At 36.5% G+C, this 23,530-nt stretch overlaps 1 protein-coding gene and 1 pseudogene across 1 annotated transcript in view; both read right to left on the bottom strand.

Moving 5' to 3' along the window:
• The window catches only part of LOC107726889 (ras GTPase-activating protein nGAP), a 94,807-nt gene extending 74,592 nt beyond the window's left edge, over nucleotides 1–20,215 (bottom strand). The window contains exons 1-3 of the mRNA XM_016536595.1: nucleotides 20,206–20,215; nucleotides 13,665–13,668; nucleotides 3,780–4,373 (exon numbers count right to left, since the gene is read on the bottom strand). Of these exons, the coding sequence (XP_016392081.1) occupies nucleotides 3,780–3,909 (130 nt within the window). The 5' untranslated portion in view covers nucleotides 3,910–4,373; nucleotides 13,665–13,668; nucleotides 20,206–20,215. The remainder of the gene's footprint in view (nucleotides 1–3,779; nucleotides 4,374–13,664; nucleotides 13,669–20,205) is intronic.
• LOC107726888 (ankyrin repeat domain-containing protein 45-like) lies at nucleotides 5,475–12,551 on the bottom strand (annotated as a pseudogene).
• Nucleotides 20,216–23,530: the final 3,315 nt, after the last annotated feature.

Genomic DNA, 23,530 nt, shown 5'->3' with positions numbered 1-23,530 from the left:
CCGCCGCTAACACAATCCCACCATTCACTCCCACCCCTCCCCACCCTCTCTCGGCTTCCTCTACAAGATTAAACACATCTAAGCAGCAACTTCACAAACATTCAACAGCATTCACTTTCATCCACCATGGCAGAACCGTCCCGTACCTTTCCATTTCAATATGAGGGGCATGATGAAAGAAGCTTTGTGGATGTAGGCAAACTTTTTGAACCAGCAGGCCCAAACAGATGCCAAATCTGACAGGGCTACCTACACGCCCGCCAACCCCGAGCTTTGTGTAAACGACTAGAGGAAGTGCATTTATATATTTCCCAAATTTCACTTAGATAACTCCAGGCAACAACAAACCCAAAAAGTGCACAGAGTAGGTTGCCTAATGCAATACAAACCCCCATTTAAAGCACATAAACACTATTTACATAGAACACAAATGGCCCTTGAATAAGCCTGTGGGAGGAACATCAACTATAAAAGAGCAGTTATGTTATTAGTTTCCCCAGACACCTATAAACAGAAAAAAAAGACTTCCTAGTAATAACAAGTCACTGAATGAACACCACCAAAACTAAAGTCCCTGCTCCGCTCATTATTTTAAAACCGTGATTCATTTCCACTCTGTCTGAGGAAGTGATGTTTGACATGATGAGCATGTAGCTACCGTGGTCATTTTAATTATGGATGATATGACATCCATGCTGAGGCCAGCTTTAATGTGAGAGGTCTGACTGCTCTCTGACTGTCAGTAATGACTCATTTCTGTCTCACTGTGAGTTTGCGCTTACACCAGTGGGAATTAGTTAAAGACAAATACCAAAAAATTGAAAATTATGTCATAGGGTGTTGGACAGCACATGAACGGAGAAAACGTGAATTCTTTACACATTACAACACGTCATCTGGATTTGAACTTTTTCCCAGTGCAGGCCTGGAAAATAAGATTAAACTGCTCTGCATTTCAAAACAAAGGGATAGTTCACCCAAAATGAGAACTGTGTCATAATTTACTCATCCTCATGTCGTTCCAAAACCAAATGACTTTATTTGTTCCGTGGAACACAAAAGGAGTTATTCGGAAGACAGTGATGGTCGCTGATTCCCAAATGCTATAAAAGTTTCATAAAGGTTGTCCATATGACTATATTCCAAGCCTTGTGAAATCATAAAATAGCTTGACTATTCATTGATTGTACATTATTCATTGTATCCAGTGACTTCACTCATTGAATCAGTCCGATTCAACATCTAGACTTGTTTTGTGAACTTGATTATCATTTTAAGATTGTATCAAAGGAATGATGCTCGAACAAATCAGGAATCTTATGAACATGTCAAAGAGAGCTATGGAGCATGTCAAGATTATCCATCATATGATATGATTTCAGAAAACTTGAATTGACTTGTCCACAAGTCATATGTACCAATTTTCTTATAAATTAATATTGCTCCTTTTAGAAGCTTGAACCTTTAGTTCCCATTCATTTTAAGTGCATGGAAAAGAAGATTTTGTCAAATTTCTTCATTTTTCCTCGTGCTCCACAGAAGAAAGAAAACAATATGGGTTTGGAATGACATAAGGGTGAGAGTAAATTATGACACTTTTTATTTTTAGGGGAACTTGACCTTTCATTTGTTGGTTGATCTATATTACAATTTTTAGAAATTGATTTTAGTTGGTTCAGCTCAGAATTAGTGGGGGCGGAAAATGAAAGTCAGTGACAGTGGGTTGACAGAACTGGATGTCCTGTATTTCATGTGAAGTCCCTGATTTCGACTTACATCCTTAAATAAGAAGACAACAGGCTGCCATGACAACAGCCCCTGGCAACATGTCTATACTCTATAGGGTGCACACAGCCTTAAAGAAGCCTTATTAAACAACAGATCTGGAAACACAATCAGTTACCATGGCTCACTACTATTCAGTCTTGTAATTCAGAATTAAAATGTTGCATGTGCATTAACAAACTAACAACCCCTATTAAAACTCCAATTGAAACCATGACAAGAACACATTTTCATGTGTCAACAAAATAAAACCTTTGTCTATTCCCTATTGCACCCCGTCTCCAATTACAACTACTCTAGGAGACATAATCATCCACAACCAGATCAACATTCAAACCTATTATGTGTAACCAGGATTTTCCACACAGTCCTTCCCTTAACCACAAATCGTAATACGCACACATTGGAATCTATCATATATTCATTCCATTGTTTCTTTACAAATTACACTACAGTTAAAACAATCACACTAAAGGCACAAAATTTATTGTACCATCACACACAAACTATATAATGTATAAGGATATAAGTTAACCTAGTGTCTTTTCAAGTTGAAAACTGATAGATTAAGTCACAAACAGTAAGGAAAAAGGACCATTAAGCCAGCATGTTTCTATTAGAGCTGTGTTACTATGGCAAGCCACTTTAATATTAGTCCATACAACAAACTATAGCAGCTATTTTAAAGTTACTCGTACAATACTATATAATGTATAAGGATATAAGATTTAACCTAGTGTCTTTTCAAGTTGAAAACTGATAGATTAAGTCACAAACAGTAAGGAAAAAGGACCATTAAGCCAGCATGTTTCTATTAGAGCTGTGTTACTATGGCAAGCAACTTTAATATTAGTCCATACAACAAACTATAGCAGCTATTTTAAAGTTACTCATACAAATTTTTAATTACTAGTAAATAAGCCAACAATGGCTAGTATCTGTTCAGCTAGTAACTATTCAATAGATCTGTGGTTTATATATCAACTATTAAACTCCAGGTAGTATATGTTGCTAATTGTTACTCAAAAACTATAATATATACTAGTCATGATTTGAATAGCTACAAGAAACTAAGGAATAAGTACTAAAATAGTTTCTATATAAACTGGAATAGGATACTAGCAACAATTAGTATAAATTTGAGTTGCGTTGAAAAATACTTTCAAGTAATAATTTTCAAGTGCTATTGATTAACTTAAATACTAGTCACTACTGGAACAAGTACTAGCACATAATGAACACTTACCTTAGTGAAAACACTTTTGTTATAAGGAACAGGCGAATCGCAAGACCCTTTTTACTGGGGCACAAGAAACAGTGAATGACCTCTGTGCCCTACCAAAAAAAAAATATAAATCTATATATTAACTTGAGAATAATTTTTCCTGATAATATATCAGCATGTTGTTTTCTACCAGCACTTTAGAATCAGAACTAGCAATGCCAGAATCACAAATTTATCACTGTTTTGATATAATATTATAAAAAAAAATTTAATAAAACAAATGGAGTGCTGACTGATGTGGATATTTACCTACAATCCACTCTAAGAAACAAAACTTGCAGATGTCTTCTAAGGTTTGTCACTGATGAAGCAACTTATTGTGTGTGTAGTTTGACTCTGTGCTGCAGGTAAAGACTATTTAAATAAATATATTCATAACAGGATTTTAATAAAAATTACTACCAAAATGCTGGCTCTTAATGCAGGGCCTGTGCCCCAGTACTGAAAGGCTAGAAATTACCCAATAAGAAGCAGGGTAAATGTGAAACCGGCTTGCCATAAACAGTCCTGTCTGACAACGCTTCGGTAAACATAAGACTCAGAATTCCCTTCGGTATTATAGGGTGATAGAAAATAAAACCCCAAATAATTTGGTTATTTAATGTATTTACGCTCAGAATTATATTTAAAGCACCTCTCTGTGAGTTAAATCATCGAGGTGTTAAGGTGAACAGATCTGAAGCCAGCGCGGCCACTGAATATCACCTACCGTAGACCCGCACCCATCCCTGCTGCTGGCAAAACGAGTCCATCAAAATCCCATCGACCACTGGGTCTAAAGAAATCATGCCTCCCTGAACCGAGCCCACGTCGCCACCGGTTACTGAATCCGTCTCCATGCTCGATACACCTCCACGGTAACGTCCAGGTAAAGGACTCCAGTCCGGTGGATTTTAACGCGCGTGGCAGGAGAATCTCAAGTCACAATGTTTCCGTTCGTTTGTGTGTGTTGGTTTAGTATTCAACTATACAGCTAAAAATAGTTTAAATAAACCCGAATAAACTAGCGACAGTAGTAGTACGACAATGTTCAAACTGAACGTTTGGAGTTTCCCATATTTTTCTTTGTTTCACAGTTGGAATATAAATTATGTACGCGCGATTCTAGTCTATGTTTACATTACTGAGCACTGTAGCTACGTGGTCGGCAAAAAAATAAGAAAATACGGATTAAAAAAAAAAGAAGCTTTGATAGTGTATTTAAACACTTATAAAACCCTAAAAAATACGAAAGTGCAAAGTTTCAGATCACCCTTTTCTTAAGACAGAATCAGCAGCCAAAAGTTAAAACAGAACAAGCAGTCTTGAAATTATATTGGATGGACTGCTGTTTCTTGTGCGTGTCCATGAGTCAGGTCGTGGAAACAGCAGTAATGATTGAATGAATCCAGCGACGGCAGGAGTTTACTGCATTGTCCTTGCGGCAAAAATCATCAAAATAACAGCAAGTATCAGTTTATTGTTCTGTCGTCCACTTTAAGTGTGAGTCGTTGTTTGGGACTCCCTCCCTTCCTCCCGGTCCTGTGGTGAGGACAGACAGCCTTTTTCACACTTCAAAATCCAGACAGCTTTTCCACCTCAATCACATGCCATTGCCAGCCTGTGCGCTGGGATTCAGGGGAAACTAGAGGATGACCGAGTGACTCGATCAACACGCATTTATGTTTTAAACCGCTTCAGACAGGTTTTATTACTTTTTACACATCAACTAAAATTAAGTAAAAGTTTTTTTTTTATTTTTTTTTAGAAATGTATAATATATTTGTTGAATGTGAAATGAGGAAGAATTGAGACTTTGACAGCATCGATCGATATTGTAAGACAGCTGTGAACTGATTATCGAGTCTCTGAGACATCTGCTGGTTAACCTCGTGCAGAAATGTCATAAAAATATATTTCATTTGATTTGACATTAATAGGGGTTGCATTTAGTTCTTGAATAACACGTTTTGTAGACACAAGACCGCCTGAAAATTATATGTAATATTCAATTTGGGAGATATTGAAATCATGCTGACCATGAAAGGCGGCCTATGTCTCCATCTAGTGTTCATTAAGCGCACAGGTAGGCGTGGTTGACTCTTATCTTTTATAAAGAATATCTCTTTGAATGTGAGACTTTAGTCTTTGTAACTTTACAGATCTTCTTTATGCACCAAGAGCTTGTAACACTTCAAAGAGAAAGGAAAAATTGAAACCGCATCATATGACCCCTTTAATTTGTCACTGTAATTTGTCATTTTTTTATCAGTAAATAATAAAAAAAAATGTACAATACATGTTGTAAATTAAACAGATTAAACAGCGATTAAAAGTTTTCAATTTATTTATTTATTTTTATTTTCCAAATAAAATTGTGTTGCAATTCTGTGTCAGGAATCATAAAATGTTCATCTTAGGGTCTCTAATTATAAATCTTTGAAAAGTCTAAATGCAGAACATGTATTGAGTAAATGTAACCAATTTTTCTAAATATATTTATTGTAATTTGAACGGCATAATGCCTCTGTGCAATATAGTTCTGAGGCTTTCTTGTCTTTGTTGTGGCTTCAGCTGTGAATGAAAAAGAAACAAAAAACTTTGTTTAGGTAATAAAAAAATAAAACACACAAATATCAAACTTTTTTTTTTTTTGGCAGAAATGTGCTGGGTTAAAGGTATAGTTCACCCAGAAATGAAAATTACCCCATGATTTACTCAGCCTCGAGCCATCCGAGGTGTATGTGACTTTATTCTTTCAGACGAATACAATCAGAGTTATATATATATATATATTTTTTAAATGTCTTGGCTAGAGCTAGAGATTACGGTTTATAAAGTTTTAAATATGGATATTTTTCTTACACAGACGCATCGATTCGCTTCAGAAGGCCTTTATTATCCCCCTGGAACCATCCTTTTTATGATGGATGGTTGCACTTTATTTTGCTTAAAAATCTTGACCCCTATTCATATGATAAAGCTTGGAAGAGCCAGGACATTTTTTTTAATATAACTCCGATTGCATTCGTCTGATAGAAGAAAGTCACATACACCTAGGACGGCTTAAGGGTGAGTAAATCATGGGGTGATTTTCATTTTTGGGAGAACTATTCCTTGAAATTAAAAACTGTACATTATTTATGCACTGTTTGATACTGAATGAAGTAAAATACCAAGATGTTAGCTTATATGCAAATAGAAAAAATCAGATACAGCAGTTCTCACATTGAGTGTTAAGCTTGAGCAGAACAGGTGCCAGTATGTCTTCGAGGTGCTTCTTCTGTTCCATGAAGTCTTGAATTGTTGCATATTTGGTGTTGTGTATTCAGTCAGATTTTGCTGAACAGGTGTTTATACACACGGTCTAGCAACACACAAACAATGATTAGGGAAATGTGTACTTTTGGGTTTGCTAAAAATGTTAGGCTATCTGAAACTATTTCACTAAGGATATTATGAATAATTAATTACCTTGTCCTTTATTGAGCTTCCCTTGAACTTTCTCTGGATCAGCTATAATGTTTCTGATATCTTCTATTAATGCGTGCGTAAACGCGTCTTTACATTGACTTAACATTGAAATCATTCGCGCCAGACGCTCTATTCGCGTTTGGTGTGAACGCAGCATAAGGATATTATGAATAATTAATTACCTTGTCCTTTATTGAGCTTCCCTTGAACCTTCTCTGGATCAGCTATAATGTTTCTGATATCTTCTATTAATGCGTTCAAACTTTGTTTGGCCTCTGTTAGGAGGGGAAAAAAAATAATCTGCCTTAATCATAACAAGATTTGACTCTAGCATTATGTGCTGAAATATTTCTCTTTCTTACCAGCCCATGCCAGATACTCTGCGCAGTCCAGTTTTTTATAACGCCGGGCCGGGGCCACATCAACAGCCTTCCCGGAAACTGATAGCTTGAAAATCAGCGTTGAGCTCAACCAAAGTTTTTAAAGTGTCCAGCTGACCCCACATGGCAGAATCATGCAATGGTGAGTAGCCTACAGCACCAATGAACCATCAACCATTATTTATCATCAGACTGCTTTTCAGTGCAACAGCTTGTAAATTCTGTTACTGTACGTTCATTAGGGCCTAACTCCGGTCCATTAACAGTGAACTACCCTAAGCTGGTTTGCAGGTCTTGGTCAGGCTGGTTTTTAGAAGAGTTTTCGACACTTTTCAAGCTTAGAAATATCTTAACCCTCTGGTGGTCTCCTGACATTTTAGACCAAAAACATGTGGTGAACTTGTCTTGGTATATAGGCCCATGACATTTTCTAATGTATTTTATATAGAAACAAATGGTGCATAATTTAGAGGTGAAAATGCTAACGTTTTCAAGAAACAATATTACTGAAACAAAATGTAGAACACTTATTTTTATTAAAATATGTTAGGCTTATTGTCTTCCGTTTGATTTGACCACCAAGGATAACAAGTGTGACCCAGTAAATCAGCTCAGACCAGCAAACCGCTTTAGTTTTAGTGGTAATTTAGTGTCTTGTTATGCTAAATAACTACACATCTACAACAACTTTTTTCTGTAGGTGTTAAAGTGGGCAAGCTATAGGTATTTTTAATTACAAGTCAGCGCCGTTCCGCACGAGCTCGCGCACTATTCCGCTCTGTACTAGCGCAACGTTGCACGCATCAAACAGCGCATTTCTTCCCACCTCATCATTTTCCCACAAAATATTCTCCGATTGCTGAGTATCGTTGGCGCTCTTGCTTTCCAAAAGACTCTTAAGTCCCTCTACATTATCATCTAAAGAACATAAAAGTACAGTTTTCTCCTCAGTTGACCGCAGTTGCGGAAGAGTGATGTTGTTTCGCTGTCTCTATGGCAACCGGGCAGTCATTTGAGTCATTACTGTCACTGGCCACAAGATGCCGCTGTTGCTTGTTTTATGAAATAAGAAGAGCTGATGATCTGAGCTGTAGAACAGAGATATTACATATTATCTTGTTGATGATAGCTGTTATAGAAAGTAGATTCTCAAAAGAACAAAAGAAGCACTTAGCATTAACCCTTATTTATTGCTGTGGAAATAAAAAGGTGTGAAAATAAATAAATGTAATTATCAAATTAGAAACCAAAAACGATTTTGTTATTCAGCTGCAATCTTAGACAGGAATATTTATGTATGTAGAACTAGCTAACTAATGTTAGATCATTACCCATAAAGATATCATTTAAAAAAATTAAAAGAAAGCCCCTGAAGGGCTCAGATTCCTCCATGGACATTACATTAGGCCTGTCATCTGACATCTAGGAAAAGGAATGACATCGAAAAGAAAGATACTAATCAAGATAACATATGTTTTTGAAGTCATATATTTTGATTCTACGAAATGAAAAGTAAACTCAAATCGACCCTGAAGGGCTCAGATTCCTCCATGGACATTACATTAGGCCTGTCATCTGACATCTAGGAAAAGGAATGACATCGAAAAGAAAGATACTAATCAAGATAACATATGTTTTTGAAGTCATATATTTTGATTCTACGAAATGAAAAGTCTTGAAAAGTAAACTCAAATCGTCGATATATTAGTACAGTATGTGAGTAAATGTACTATCCACTTTATTTAGTATATAGGCAAATATGTTTTTCAATGAGAGGAAGAGGGGAAAAACTTAGGGACATTTCTTGTGGTAAATGTATGTGATATATTTCATTTAAAAAGGGAAAAAGTCTTTTGAAAGCCTTAAAGGTCAGTTCTCTCATGATGACAAGGAATGGAAAGTCAACTGACAGGGAAATTTGTGAGTGCAAATTCACTTTTGTCATCACATAATGTCATTGTACATTCCAAAAAACAGCTAACTTCCTCAATCAAGTGTTAAAATATCATAGTTTTATTATTAGCCTCTCCTGAAAATATAATAATTGCAATTCTGGGTCACCCCAACCCAATATTTGCCTCCATCTTTAGCATCGTTAGACGAAATGACAGGGAATTATTTGGTAGAATTCACTCTATTATACAAAGGAAGCATCACTCACTTTTGGATATTAGTGATATTAGTTGCGTTGCTCAAGGCATGAAACGATCACATTACAGAGAGAGTGTGTGTAATGATGGTGTGTAAAGAATGTGGAATGAATGGATTCGTGTCAAAGGTTCTGACTCATGTCATTGCACTGCTTTCAAGTGTTCACTCCTGACCTGCCCATAACTCCTGATCTGCCATTAGAGTCTATTTGTAGCATGTGTGTGTTCAATGAATGACATGACTATATTTCCAGTTGCTCTATTTTAAGCCAAAGGAGGAAACATTTTATGATCTGGGTCTGTAATTATAGGAAAATTGGGAGCAGGCAAACCAAGGAAGGGGATTGGCAGTATCAAACACGGAGACGTTAATATTACAGTACTTTTCAATTATGCAGATATCTGTGTGCCACGGTGGGATCTAGTGAAATGCTTTTATTTGTCTTTTTAAAAAAAATTTTTATTTAATAATACATTATTTTATGTTTTATTTTAAGTTGCATAATTTTATTGATTGATTGATTGTCTATGACTGATTTTAGTTTTTAATAGTTATCAGAACCAACAAATACTAGTTCAGTAGACAACTTTCACCACCATTTCACACTCTAAGTCCTGAGTTGTGGTGAGACGAATATGCATCTGGCTGTTTTCACCATTTAGAGCTGTTAGCTGTTAGCATCTGTCCTCAGAGCCATTAAAGCCAGTGCAGTCATGCTTCAGTTCTCTCAAACACCAAAACAACATCTGTGTTTGTCCAAGGAGTGCTAATGTGCCTGGGGTTGTCAGAAGCCTCAGAGATTTCACTGATAGGTGCCATAATATAGCAAACACTTGTAGCTAAAATACATTAAGTCTTTGCATTTATGTACGCTGCAGCTGCTTGCATCAACCATCCTTTATCCAGGACTGCTTTTGTAAGTGATAAATGTTTTAATTACATTGACCAGCCTGGTCCCAAGGCTAATCATAGTGGATTGAGAATCAACATGGTCTTGTATTGCTGTGTAAGTCCATTACATCACCTTATAAATCACTGAGTCACTGAGCTCCATTTCTGCCAATCTGCCCAAGAATGTCATTTAGGCTAAAGCTGTTAATAGCGACTGAACGAAAGACCTTTGATCAGGGCTGAAAAACTTTCATTTTGCTTCATCCTAAATAAAGAGCTGAATTTCTGCCCTGTTAATCTACAATAATCTCTTTCTGACGGCATATTCCTTGTACATCCATGTCTGTTTTCCGTTTCTGCCTTGAAATTAGTAATCGGGCTCGGCTTGGCCTGAATTCTCTAAACTGCACTTACAAGTGAATCACGGCGCACTAAAAATAACCCTGTTAGAGGACTGGACTCAGGAAATGAGTAAAAGGCTTTCGGGTCCTGAGAATCCAGGGATGTCCGCCGCTTTACATTGACCCCTCTGCACTGGATTACAGCCTGACGTCTAGGTGACGTCTTCCACTGCAAGAGATCCAAAGAAAAACAGATGTTTCCTTAAGCTGTAAGGCCGATAATGTGATAGTTTCAGTCTTCATGTTTGTTTCTGCTGACTCACGATATTGGATTTCCTCTCATCCTGAAACTTCAGCCACACCTGTTAAAGGAATACAGGTTTAACCACTTTGTATGTTGAGTATTCACATTCTTTAAAGCTTTTTATCATTTTTAGGCCACGATGGAACCAGTTTGACATTTACACTTACCCATATAACTTGCTTTTTGGATTATTGTGGTGTTTGGAATGACATGACTGAGTGCATTGTAGTACTATGCGTGTTGTTTAGGAGTGAGTATTAGGTGTGATTTAAACACATACTAAATTTAATTAAGTCTAACAAGGGCATTTTTGGCTGTTGGTCTGATTGGTGACAACGCGTTGGATGGATGGATGGGTTAGTGGATGATACAATAGATGGACAGTGGATATACAATAAAGTTCAAAATGTTGGGATCGGTAAGATTTATTTGATCAAAAATACAGTAAAAACAGTAATATTGCGAAATATATATTTACAGTTTAAAATAACTAGTTACACTTGAAGAGCAAAAGTATTATAAAGTAAAAAAAAAACAAAAACCTTTTGAACTTTTAAACCGTAGTTTACCCATTAATTACACTGTGTAATCCATTTCTAAGCAACAAATCACAATTTCTAAAAGTAGGATTTGTACATTAAAAATAGACTCTTTTAGTGTATCACATGAGATTTTGATTTGTCATATTCATAACTCAGAGTCATTCCCCGTTGATGCTTTTCAAGAGGGTAGGAAATTCTCTGGGTATGTACCTTTGTATCTTTTGATCATCACTCTGGTTTTGGTGATGCGATGACTTTAGTTACAGTTGTTCACAGTCTGCCTTGGTTGATGTTTTACTAAATGATTTGCATTGTCTTAATCACTTATAATGTGTATTCCTGTAACCAAACAGCAGGCATTCAAGAGTCTACACTGAAAATCTAGGTTTTATTTAAATTGGCGCTAAACAAAGGATTTCTGGATTTTGAACGTTTTTTGAACAAGAAAACTTATGGCATATAGAGAAATATTTAGAAAGTCTGTACTATTTTTCATTTATGTTCTTCGTACAAAAGGTCAGATTTCCTTACTTAGAACATTTAATATTTAACACTAAATGTCTATGAGTGTTACACAAAGTAAAACCATCACATAAAATCATTCTTGAACAGTTAGAACTAGTAGTTGTGGAAGTAGTTGAAAATTGTGGAAGTAGTTGTCACCGGTTATGACTTCTGTCTGCACCCCTCACAAGTTCAAACCATGTGACCTGCTCGATGGAAAAGAAAGTGGTTGGAATAACAGTTCAGCTATTTTAGTCCTGAATGATGATGAGCTCACTTTGCAGTGTGTGTGTTAACCACAAAAGTCAACAGGAAGCTGACATATCAGAAAAAGGCCATGCTGCATAGAAACAATCCAACGCAAGGAAACAACAGTGTACAAAGAGCTCTGATTGTAAAGAGGCTGTAAACAAACATTGTGTGTCACAAACACAGGTGTCTATGTTGAGATACGTTTCCACAGGATGCATCTATAAATGGGTTGTGCGTTCATCTAGCATGGTTGACATACATTAACACTTTTTTCCTGTGAAATCTGAGGTACACCTGCAGTCTCATTCTGAATATTATGCGTTTGCAGATGATCTGAGTTTCTTATTCAGAAACATACAGTTGCTGAAAGTGAATTTTAAGCAGCAGCAATATGATTTTTTTGACCAAATATTGCAGCAAGTGATGACATCAGATACATTTATTTTTTACACAGGCTCATGTTCAAGGTGGTGTTTATGGCAACAACAAGCACAACTACCATTATAATGTTAACACACAAGCAGATTTTGAAAATACAGAAACAGTTTTTCTTGCTTCCTGTTCCCATTGTCTGTCATCAGTGCTGCACTCCAGCTGCAGTGAGCACAGATTCATCAGCTTGATGTCTGTTGGGGGAGGTCCAGTGCCCCACATCTCAAACATATTGCTTCACTGAGCTCTACCAGAAGGGGAGAGAACATTATGGAGTCCGGAGAGCTCTGCATTCTGCCATGTTTTTGTCCTGGCACATTCTGGCACAAGTCTATTATTGCTCATTTCATTTCATTTTAAAATTATGTTTTATTCTGTCTTGTTTTTGATCTGGCACATTTTTTTGGTACTTTTTTGTGTGTGCTTGGTCATGTTTTGTTTTGTTTAGTTTTAAATGGTTACATTTTGCATCTCAAACATGATAGGTATGCATGATGTGCTTTTAACATATTTCTATTATTCCGCACATGAAAAATTAAAAAAGGGTGCTCCCGTAAAATGTCGAATTTTTAAATGTCGAATTAACGGCCTAAAATTTTTATCTTTTTTTTTTTTTTACAAAAAAAAGAAAGAAAGAAAACTTTAAACTTTTTTTCCTCCACTCTTTGCCTCCACTTGCATAACCAAACAACACACTTTAAAAAAGTTGCATAAATATTTAAACTAAAATAAACTTTCTTTCTAATCCAGTGAAGGATTTTGACTGGCACAGAATAACATCCAACCAAATGCTTCAGTTCTGTTCTGTGCAACTTGTTTCTTGTTGTTTAGCAGATGCTTTTTAACCGAAGTGACGCATATGCTGATTGCAGGGACCGTCCCTCTGGAGCAAGAACAGTGATGGAAGGAGGGTATCTTTACAGTTCTTATAGGTTGAATTCTTCTGGATTTGAATATGTAACCTTTACATTGACAGCATAATGAGACTTATCAGACTGCATCAACATTTCAATCAGGAAACACGTCAAAAATGAATTGTTGCAGTGACCTTGAACAGTGTTTTGTCCTTTAAGGTCATGCATAACCCATTTTACATCAGCTTTCATCGACGATCCAGTGAGTGAATATAGGAACGGCTTTGGGTATTTATACAAAAGCAGAACTTAGGACAAATGAGTGCCATTGATTGCCGTCAGCAATGTTAGTTCTGCATGATTCTCTGTTCTATTGTGTTCGGCTAAGTTCTGCTGCACTTGACGTGCATTGTAATTATACCCTGCAAAGAAAAGCACCCAACAAACTTGCCTTTGTCACCAAGTTTTAACACTTCTGCAGAATTTCTACAGTTCTACAGAATGAAGCATATGTAATCAGTTTGCACAGTTGCACCTCTTCTTGCCCTTGTGCATGCTGGTTATGAAACGGTGAGGTCTGCTCACATTGTGGTAAATGGTGAGTATTTAATTAGAACTAGAGAACGTTGTTTACTGAGCAGCTTATTATGTGTGAGCTGGTGCCTGTGCAAGAGGGTTTTTGTGGTTATGCTAATCTACCTTCTGTTTCTTTCTGTTTTATTTGCACTATGCAGCTGCATCTTTCTTTCATTTTAGCGTGAAAGTCATCCTGGGTCAGGTGGAAAACACTTTTTGGCCAAGAGATGATTCAAAGAACATTCCCGGCGTCAAGGATAATATAATTTCTAATATATATAAATGGTGAAATAAAACCGTAATGCTTTCATAATGTAGGTTTTGACTTTATCTGTTCACACTTAATACACATAATGTGGTCATTCAGAAACCAATCAAACTTTACCAGATATAAATAGATATGGGTATTCATAAGCAATCTGTAACAGTTGGACTTCCTTTAAACATAACAGCTGGAACTTCCTGTTTGTGTATGTATATGCAGATGGCTAGGCCCACACAGAATCTACTTCTGCAAAACTTCACACAGGTTTCTGTAAAATTGGGCCTTCTGTGAGTTCTAACATGATCAAATCCCATCCCTTTTGTGTTTATTAAATATTTTCCTAATTTGATTATCTTTTCAGATACTAACAATAGTGCTCTGATTTTCAAATAACATATTTTATTATGTCCATTAAATCCATTGTGCAGAATTTTGTAGATTTTTCATCAACATTTGTGCAAAAATTCTATTTAAAAAAAGCCAGTAAATTCTGTCTGGGCCTAGCAATGACACATGACAATGCCATTACATGAAAAAAAAAAAAAAAAAAAAAAAAAAAAAAAAATTGAATTAAATTAAATTACATATTCTCTGTTGCTTATTTAACTTATAGTTCTATAGTGTAGAGCTCTAAATGTAAGCAATTATATGAATGAAAAACTCAACTCAGTCACAGCACTTTTTAAAGACACAACATACTGAACATTTGCCTCTAGGGTACGATAACAAGCTCAATATACTCTCAGATACTGAAGAAAGTCTTCCTCTCCATTTGGGAGTTTGTGAGTTGCTCTAGCTTTCAGGTTAGAGTTCCTAATGTGTTTTTGTCCTGCTGAGTTGAGGACATACAGCTGTTTTTTTTATGTAGCTTGATGGGCAGTAGCAGCTCTGCTGCCTGGGTGGCTGATTATCTGGGTGGCAGGCAGCAAGCCATTTAAACTTGTGCTTGTCCTCATTGTGGTTGTCCTATATTCTCTCTTTTTGGAGTTTTTCTACAGTATCTCAGTTTGGTTGATGGTTCTTAATGTGTTAAAATGTGTTTATAGGGTTAAGTGTTTTACAAAATTTCTTCCTTCACTAAAATTCTTTATTTTGTGCAAATGTTGTGGCATAATCACTTTAATTGATGATCATGTTGATATGTAGAGATTAATTAATTTTAATTAATAAAATGTATTACTAACAAAACTGAGTGTTCCAGTCTAAAACCTCAAAATATGTCAGCTGTGGTCTGCTTGTTTTGTTGACTTGCTCTACACAGAGGTACCTGCTCCAGTACTCAGAAGAAAAAAAAATAGATTACATAAATGTGGCATAAATCTCTTGAGAAATGTCACAGTTATGTTGGCATGAACGAAACAGCCACTTGACTCAGTTAGGTCAGACTTGTTTTCAGTTTTTTCACATTCACACCTTTCTTGTGCATGTTTTCAACGGCAGTCGCAACAACAACAATCAGACACCACAAGAGGAGTGTCATGTGTGGTTTTAAGGTCGAGAGAATGAAATCGACACATTTTGATGTACGTCATAGTGGTGCAATAAGTTGTTATTCTTTGTCAAGTCTGAAATTGTCAAAAATTCAAATGAAGGAGGTCTGTAGACATTTTGTTATGGTTACAGAGGAACCAACCTCACAAACATGTCTGAATTTCCCAAAAAAATTAAAAGTAACTTACTGAATGACATTTTGCCTTGGTTTAGTTGTGCTCAGCAACCAGAAGTAAAAATAAACTAGAGCTTAGCTCCAGATAAGTATTTGAGTAAAATAATAGCAGATGGCAACATTGCACTGTAACCATAACAAAGTGGCAAAAGCACACAAGAACATTGTCCTAATCAGAACAATCAGTGTCATAGATCATCACTGTCACTGCTGTCTGTGCAATTATGCATCATGCAGTATCAGAACACTTTTGGCAAGATGGAATGATAAGTCACAAAAGAGTTTAAAGGAATAGTTCACATTTATGCTAAATGGGGACTGAAACACTATATTTCAGTTTTGCCAACTGAATCAACTGATTCATTGAAACGATCTGACTAGATCTAGAACGAACTAGAACTTCAGATTTTCAGTGCATAGTGACTTAAAGGAATATTTCACCCAAAAATGAAAAGTTTTTGAAGATTTGAAGAAATTTAGCATTAAGTCACTTGCTCACTGATGGATCCTCTTCAGAATGAGTGTCCAAACAGCTGATAAAGACATCACAATAATTTGCGACACGACTCCATCAATTAATGTTAAAAAGTGAAAAGTGTTTGTAATAAACAAATCCATCATTAAGACATTTTTAACTTTAAACCTTTGATTCTGGCTAAAATATGAGTCCTCTATCCATAAATGACGGACTGGAGTCATGTTGTGGATTATTGTGATGTTTTTTAATAGCTGTTTGGACTCTCGTTCTGACGGCACCCATTCATTGCAGAGGATCCATTGGTGAGCAAGTGAAAAAAATCCTTTACAATTTTCAGCAAATTTCTAAAAAAGTCATACAGGTTTTGGGTGGACTGTCCCTTTAACTGGAGCCTATTTGATGTGCAAATTATGAGTGCATGCTTGAATGTTTTTTTAATTTCATCCAAAACTTACTGAACTATGTTTTCTCTATTTGTGTAAGGTGAATCAAGGCTCTAATGATAGAGATGAAAGGGACCTGATGAAAGTAAATGTGTACAGTATCTTTTTAAATACATATTTTATCGGTTCACATGTTTGCTGTCTTATCAGTGTCAGTGGAGCCCCGAAACCTTGTAAATGCTCAAAGCCAAATAACTTTTACCACACCTTGTCAAAGTCTGCATCTCACAGACATAAACAAGTGCCGATTATTACTCACACAATACAGTGCAGTAAATTGCACATGGATACAGTAAACAGAAACTCCTTTCAGGTACAGTAAAGATAAAGCTGCTATTTATAATGTATGCGTATGTATCTATGTTTGTGTGCACACTGCATGTGTGAACAAGACATGAACTCGATGGTAGTCAGATCTTCTTTGTTTCCAAGGCAACAGCAAGCGCCATACCACCCACACAAGCTAGACAATGATTCCAGAACGGGGTTTCCTCTCAAACCTTGCCTTTGTAGAGCCCGAGCTGATCTTGTCTGTGACAGCAGCCGCTTGTGCGTCACGGCAAGTGTTCTCCTGGTGTTTCACAAACGCCCACAACTCCCTGAGCTCTTTCCCTTCCCTTCTCTTCTCACGGCTCACGGCTATGAACGAGAGACTTCTCCTCACCTTAAAGAGTCACTTCCGGCTATCAACCAGACAGATCGCAAACAGCCTTGGGCACAGTAACATGCACTGTTTATACTGTGTGATCTCAGAAATGACTAATTGCTCACAAATTTGTGAGACTACCATTGTTTATAGTATGTTAACAACACTCAAATTCTCATTCGTATTAATGTCTACTTATAAGTGAACGAATGTAATTATCTACCGGATTGACCTCCCTTGTGTTCTTTGACTCTTATACCACTGATGCATCAGGTAGAAATTACATCTCCTTGTGCTGTGTGTGCTGCCTCTCAGAGAAAAATTGTCATATTTTGTTACCTCCAGTGAAAGTTCACACTAAGCTTCCTTAGACCAAAATTAGTGTTATGGATTTATGGAGCTCAGAGAGATTCTTCTCAATTGAGTCTTTGTGTTGTATGCCTCTAAATAATTGAGTTTAACCCCCTTCTATTTTCAGCTTTGTCTAGTGCACAAATCAGTTTATGTAATGTAAGTTTAGAAATAGGTCTGGGATGAGGAAATTGGAGTAATAATCTAAGGCATGATCTGGATCTTTTGACTAATGCCTTGGCCGTATATCAAGGTTCACAATTCACTTCAGAATTGGCCTGAAAATTCTTCTTTTGTGTGTGTGAATAGCTGTCTGTCTGTTTGTCTATCAGTCTGTCTAGGCATTCATCCCGCTATCCATATGTCTGTCTGTCATCCAGTATATACATATAATGGTTGTGAAAATCTCTGTTTGTCTGTCTGTTGATCGATCAATCAATCTGTCTGTCTGTCTGAAATGTCTACTTTTGTGTGTAAATATCTGTCTGTCTGCCATCCATATGTCTGTCTGCCATCTAATATATAAATAGATATATTATGGTTTTATAATACCAGATACCATCCATCCATTCATCTGTATGTCTGTCTGCCATCCATCTAATATACAGTATATCTATCTATCTATCTCTCTGTCTCTCTGTCTGTCTGTCTGTCTGTCGTATTATAAAAAATACTATATACTACATTTTATATATAACACTATATAACAAACAAGTGCACTAACAAAGAGAATGGCATTCTTCTCTTTCAGCCTAATGAAATAAAGAGACATCCCTCCCCCCTGCACCTACGGGAGGTCAGTGACAGATGGGGGCAACTCTGAACTGGCTTCACAGACAGCTGCCAGGGTTTGGGGGTGAGATGTTAAAGGTCAGCTCTTTTAGACTGCAGATCCCTACATTGCACACACTGATGGTCTGACAGTCAGACTTGCTGCAGACCCACTGTCAAAGTAGATTAAAACTGTCCCAAAGAGAATTTTACTTTGCTTTTGATCTGACGTGGGGGGTGTCGCTTCAGCTGCTGTCCTCATAAATCATGTTGCATGTGGGATTCAGGTATGAGTATGAATGGGGAAGTTGGGGAACATATGAGTGTGTTTGTTTGAGGTGGGTGAAGGGGATGTTGTGCTAACTGACTAGGCTTTTCCAAGAGATACTCTAACAAGTTTTTCCTCTTTGCTGCAGCATTAGAACATGTCTGTACACAATGTGAGCACAGTCTGTCACTGCTGCTCTGCCAGTAAAGGATATCCTTCCTGTGGATGTGAGGGGGTGTTTCCAGAATGCATCTACACAAAGTATTTAAGTATGAGCTAAAAGTGAAAACATCAGTGACAGAATCTGACATGGCCACAGACATGGAAATGCACTTTTGATTTATTAGTTTGACGCCTTCTTCACAGTGTATCATAAACTTGCTAAGGAACACCCAGTGGCATTTCCAATAAATAAATGACTAAAGATATAGAAGAGCCGTTCATTTTGCTGCTTCAAATCAAGCACTGTGTAAAAAAACAAAAAAAAAACAATGCCAAGTGCTCAACTGAAATCGTTTGGGCCAAATGTAAAAAAATAGCACAGGTCAAACCACAACTTCCTCCAGGCTAAAACTCAATTCTCTGGTCTGCTGAAGTAATCATTTTAAACTAGGTTGTGGCCAATCATTTTACAGGTGTGGGAGGGAAATGGAAGACAGAGAAAGAGAAAAAGATATATTGAGGCGCTTTAGTGGAAAATTATGCACTACAGAGATTGGCAACCTTTTTGACATGAGGTGCCTTGTTTATGAATGTTAATTAATTTTCTAAAAGAAACAATAAAATAAAAATGTAATAAAAATTTACATCATTTATTAAAATATAAATGTAATAAATTATGTACTGTATATTCATTACAATTTTAAAGTTGTTTTTTAACAATGTCAAGACACACACACATACACACACACACACACACAGACATATATGTATACATACAACCATACATACATATATAGGCCTATAGTATACAAATTTTACATTAAAATATAAATGTAATAAATTATGCACATTCATAATTTATAGCAATATGCTGCAATTTTAAAGTTTTTTTTTTAACAGGTTAAATTCGTACATAACATCAAGACACACACACACAGGTGTGTGTTTTGCTCCTCATGTGCCTTTCTGTGTTTCCTTATTTGGTCATTTTCCTGTCCTTTTTTATTTTAATTATGATTCCGTTCAGATGTGTTCTATTAATTACCCTTGTATTTAAGTTCCTGCCTGTTCAGTTTCCCTTTTGTCTGGTCTACTCATTACGTGGATGTGTTTCCTACTGTCTCCAGTGTTGATATACCCTGTGTCTCATGGATTAAAGACTGTTTATGTATATTCCTCGTCTCCTCGCTCCTTAGTTCCTGTTATCCTCATGTGTGTGTGTGTGTGTGTATATATATATATATATATATATACACACACAAATTTTACATTTTCTGTGATTTTTTTTTTTTGGAACCAAAAAGCTTTACATAACATTGCAAAACATTTAATTGTTGATCTATTTCATATTAATTTTAAATAACGGTTGCATTTTGAGCACTGGATAAATAAACTTTGATTTGACCTTTAAGTTTCTATTGTGTTGAATGTTATACTTATCTTATGTAATTTTTTTTTTTTTCATTTTTAAGTGGTGTCTTGGTAAACTAGTCATTATTTGACATTATGAGAAAAGTTTTCGGGGCATATTACATGTTCTCTCTCAAAATCACACTAAGAAAAAGCCCTCTGGAAAGCAGAAACAGACTTCAATGCTCTGCCGTCTTGTTACATGCGTAAAACCAGGTTCAGCTTCTAATGAAAGGGCAAAGGATTTGTTACTGGTTGGGCCTGTATCAGGTGTTCACTGCAGTTGTGCTTTTAAAAATGTGCTGATCCCTCTGGCTATATTACAAATGCTTGCATGAACACATAAGAACAGAAAAAACACCACGATAGCATTCCTTTAAGGGGTAACCAAGGCAATGCAATGACAGGTGTACAGACACATACACACTCCATTTCATTAAGTGAAAAGCTAAAAGGGCTGTTTGGGGCCTCTGGTCTGTGCTATATGCCCAGAGTGACAGACGTGCAGACTCCCCTATTGTGTGCTCAATACCGTTGGGCCTCTTTCTCTCTACCGCCAGAGGCTGCGGCGGTGGGGGCTGCTACCAGGGTCGCGTGCCCCACTTTCACAGGAGCAGATGGGGGATGAACCCCTCTTGCTGCTCCGAACCTCCGGACAGAGGGTGTCTACCCCACCTGTCAAGACCACACAAAAGCCAGACCGCTACGTCACAAAGCCCAAGATGAGTCTGCAGACTGCTGGACCCAAATCCGCTTTTCACGAAGCACCTAGCGTGTAAACACGGAACATACTGATATTTAAAACGGGTCTTGTAGGGGGTCACATGAATACTAACAACACACATCTGCCATTGATTCTTCTCGTTCTCCTTCTATCTTTTCCAAAACGAAGAAATATTTGGGAAACATAAATGCAATTCTATTGCCAAATGCTGGGATAATTTCAATCCCAAAATAAATGTAAAACAACAATGAACAAAAGATGTGGTATGTGGTATAAAACAAAAGAAGACAAAAAATGTGGTTAACATATTTCATGCCATTATTTTATAAAATACCACATTTTCATAATGTGTATCTTTAATTATTGTTGTATGAACACCGAGCCAGAAGCTACAATAATTTAAGTGCTGATCATCACACGCCTTTAGAACAACAAAACACAATGTCACAAATTAACAACTGATTCATAAGTGTTTGTGATTCACTAAAAAGGACTGTTCATAAGAGTCTTTTATGCTGGAATCAGACTTCTCTGGTCACCCTGTATGTTTTCGATTCACTAAAAAGACGCAGCTTGTAAGAGTCATTGCTTGGGAATTATAAATCTCTTGCCACGCTGTCTGTTTTTGATTCACTAAAAAGAACTGATTCATAAAAGTCAAATCGCTCATGAATCAGACATCTCTGGTAGCACTGTGTATTTTTGATTTACTAAAAAGAACCGGCTCATATGAATCATTCACTTGAGCATCAGACTTCTCTGGTCACAGTGTATTTTTATTATTATTATTTTTTTATTAACTCAAAAGATCCAGCTGACATACTCATTATTGTATTGTATTAAGTGTTCCAATCATGTCCATAGAAATGAGGACGATAAAATGAATCAAACGTAATGAAAATGTTAAAAAAAAAAAGTTATCAACACTAGTTCTGAAGTAAAACAAATAGCTTCTTATGCTACATTTCCACCCGTTTTTGACAGTTTGATAGAACATGAAAATGTACTTAAAGCTGGATTGTTGCCTGTGGAAATCTTTACAGCTTGGATTTGTACTCATAAGTGATCTAAGCTGCTAAAAGGCTGTATGACTTGAATCATCATCATCAACCCTTAATTTTTAAAACAATACGTTTGTACTTATTTCACCTATAACCTACTTGCCCTCTCTTTCTGTTGTGTACATTGATTTTGTTGTCCAATTAAAATGATATGTGCTCTAGAGCTAAAGCAAGCAGTTTATTTCTAAGTATGTTTATTATGTAAACTTTGAAAATGACTCTATAATCAGTACATAACAAGCACTTACTTAACAATTACTGGTGCATTGACTGTAGGTGAATGCAAGGGTGAATGCATGTATTGCATAATGGGGCATTTGTCTGATGTGATTATGAATGGAGCGCACGTCTACAGTGAGATGACATCATTGTGCTGTGTCACAGCACTGTCTGAGTGAGTTTGCCCCTCTCCATCTGTGTGTGGGCTGCAGCATATTCATGGAGTCTCTGTCCCTGTCTCTGCCAGTCATAGTCTGAGCCCTGCAATTATATGTGCTCTCTCTCTCTCTCTCTGCTTCTCGAATTTTCCATGCGCACATCTCTCCTCTCCCTCTCCTCAGATCCTCTCCTTGTGAAGCAATGCTAATTGCTCTGATGAGGGTGCTTCGTGTTGATTCCTGATTTCTGCACCTGCTGCTGGATGTTTTAAGGGTTATTTTAGCATAGTTTCCTCATTCACCAAGTGAGACGAGGAATTCAGCAAGGACCTGCAACAATCTCACTCTGTCCTCAATGCATATTTGATGTTGAAGTGATAGTTCACCCACAAAGGAAAATTCTGTCAGTGTTTATTCACGCTCATGTCGTTCCAAACCTGTATGACTTTTTTCTTACTTTCTAAACCAATATAATGCAAGCACTGTTGACCTCCAAAATGACAAAAGCAAATGCAAAAGCTTTGTGTGAGACAAACTGAATTTTGATTCGTTATTTACAGTACTAAAGGTCTTGACATCTGCTCTAACTAGTCTAGTAATGTCTGATTAGTAAACAAATCAGTCTTTTGAATCAGATCAGTTCAATAAATCGGTTGATTCAGTTCACAAGCCGAAGATTTGTTTGTGAATCAGACTGATTTAGTTCTCCAGTTGAACTCACAGAGTGACTGTGATTAACAATATCCAGAAAATATCAGTATTATCAGTAAAGTTTAGTCTGTACATCTCAAAGTTATCAAATGGCTTCAGAGCTTTTTTTTTTTTTGAGTCTTATAGATTACTTTGAGTCTTATATATTACTTTTGTCAATCTTTTATGCAAAACTGCTCATAATAGTGATTCGCTCAGAAATCAGACATCTCTGGTCAGGATGTGTGTTTTTGATTCAATACAAAGCAAAAAATAAATAAATAAAACAATAAACTCATGAATCAAACATCTGTGGTTGCGCTGTATGTTTTTGATTCAATAAAAAGCTCATGAATCAGTTGGGTTCAGTTCAATGAATCAATAAAAACTTCAGTCAATTGTCATTGCAATGCACTGAAAAGAGATACCAGCACATTATTAGAAATTTCTTCACATAAAAATGAATAT

The sequence above is a fragment of the Sinocyclocheilus rhinocerous genome, unplaced genomic scaffold (assembly GCF_001515625.1).
Source record: "Sinocyclocheilus rhinocerous isolate Xijiao unplaced genomic scaffold, SAMN03320098_v1.1 scaffold606, whole genome shotgun sequence".
NCBI lineage: Eukaryota > Metazoa > Chordata > Actinopteri > Cypriniformes > Cyprinidae > Sinocyclocheilus > Sinocyclocheilus rhinocerous.
The sequence above is the reverse complement of the archived record's forward strand: the minus strand, read 5'-3'. Positions and strand labels throughout refer to the sequence as shown.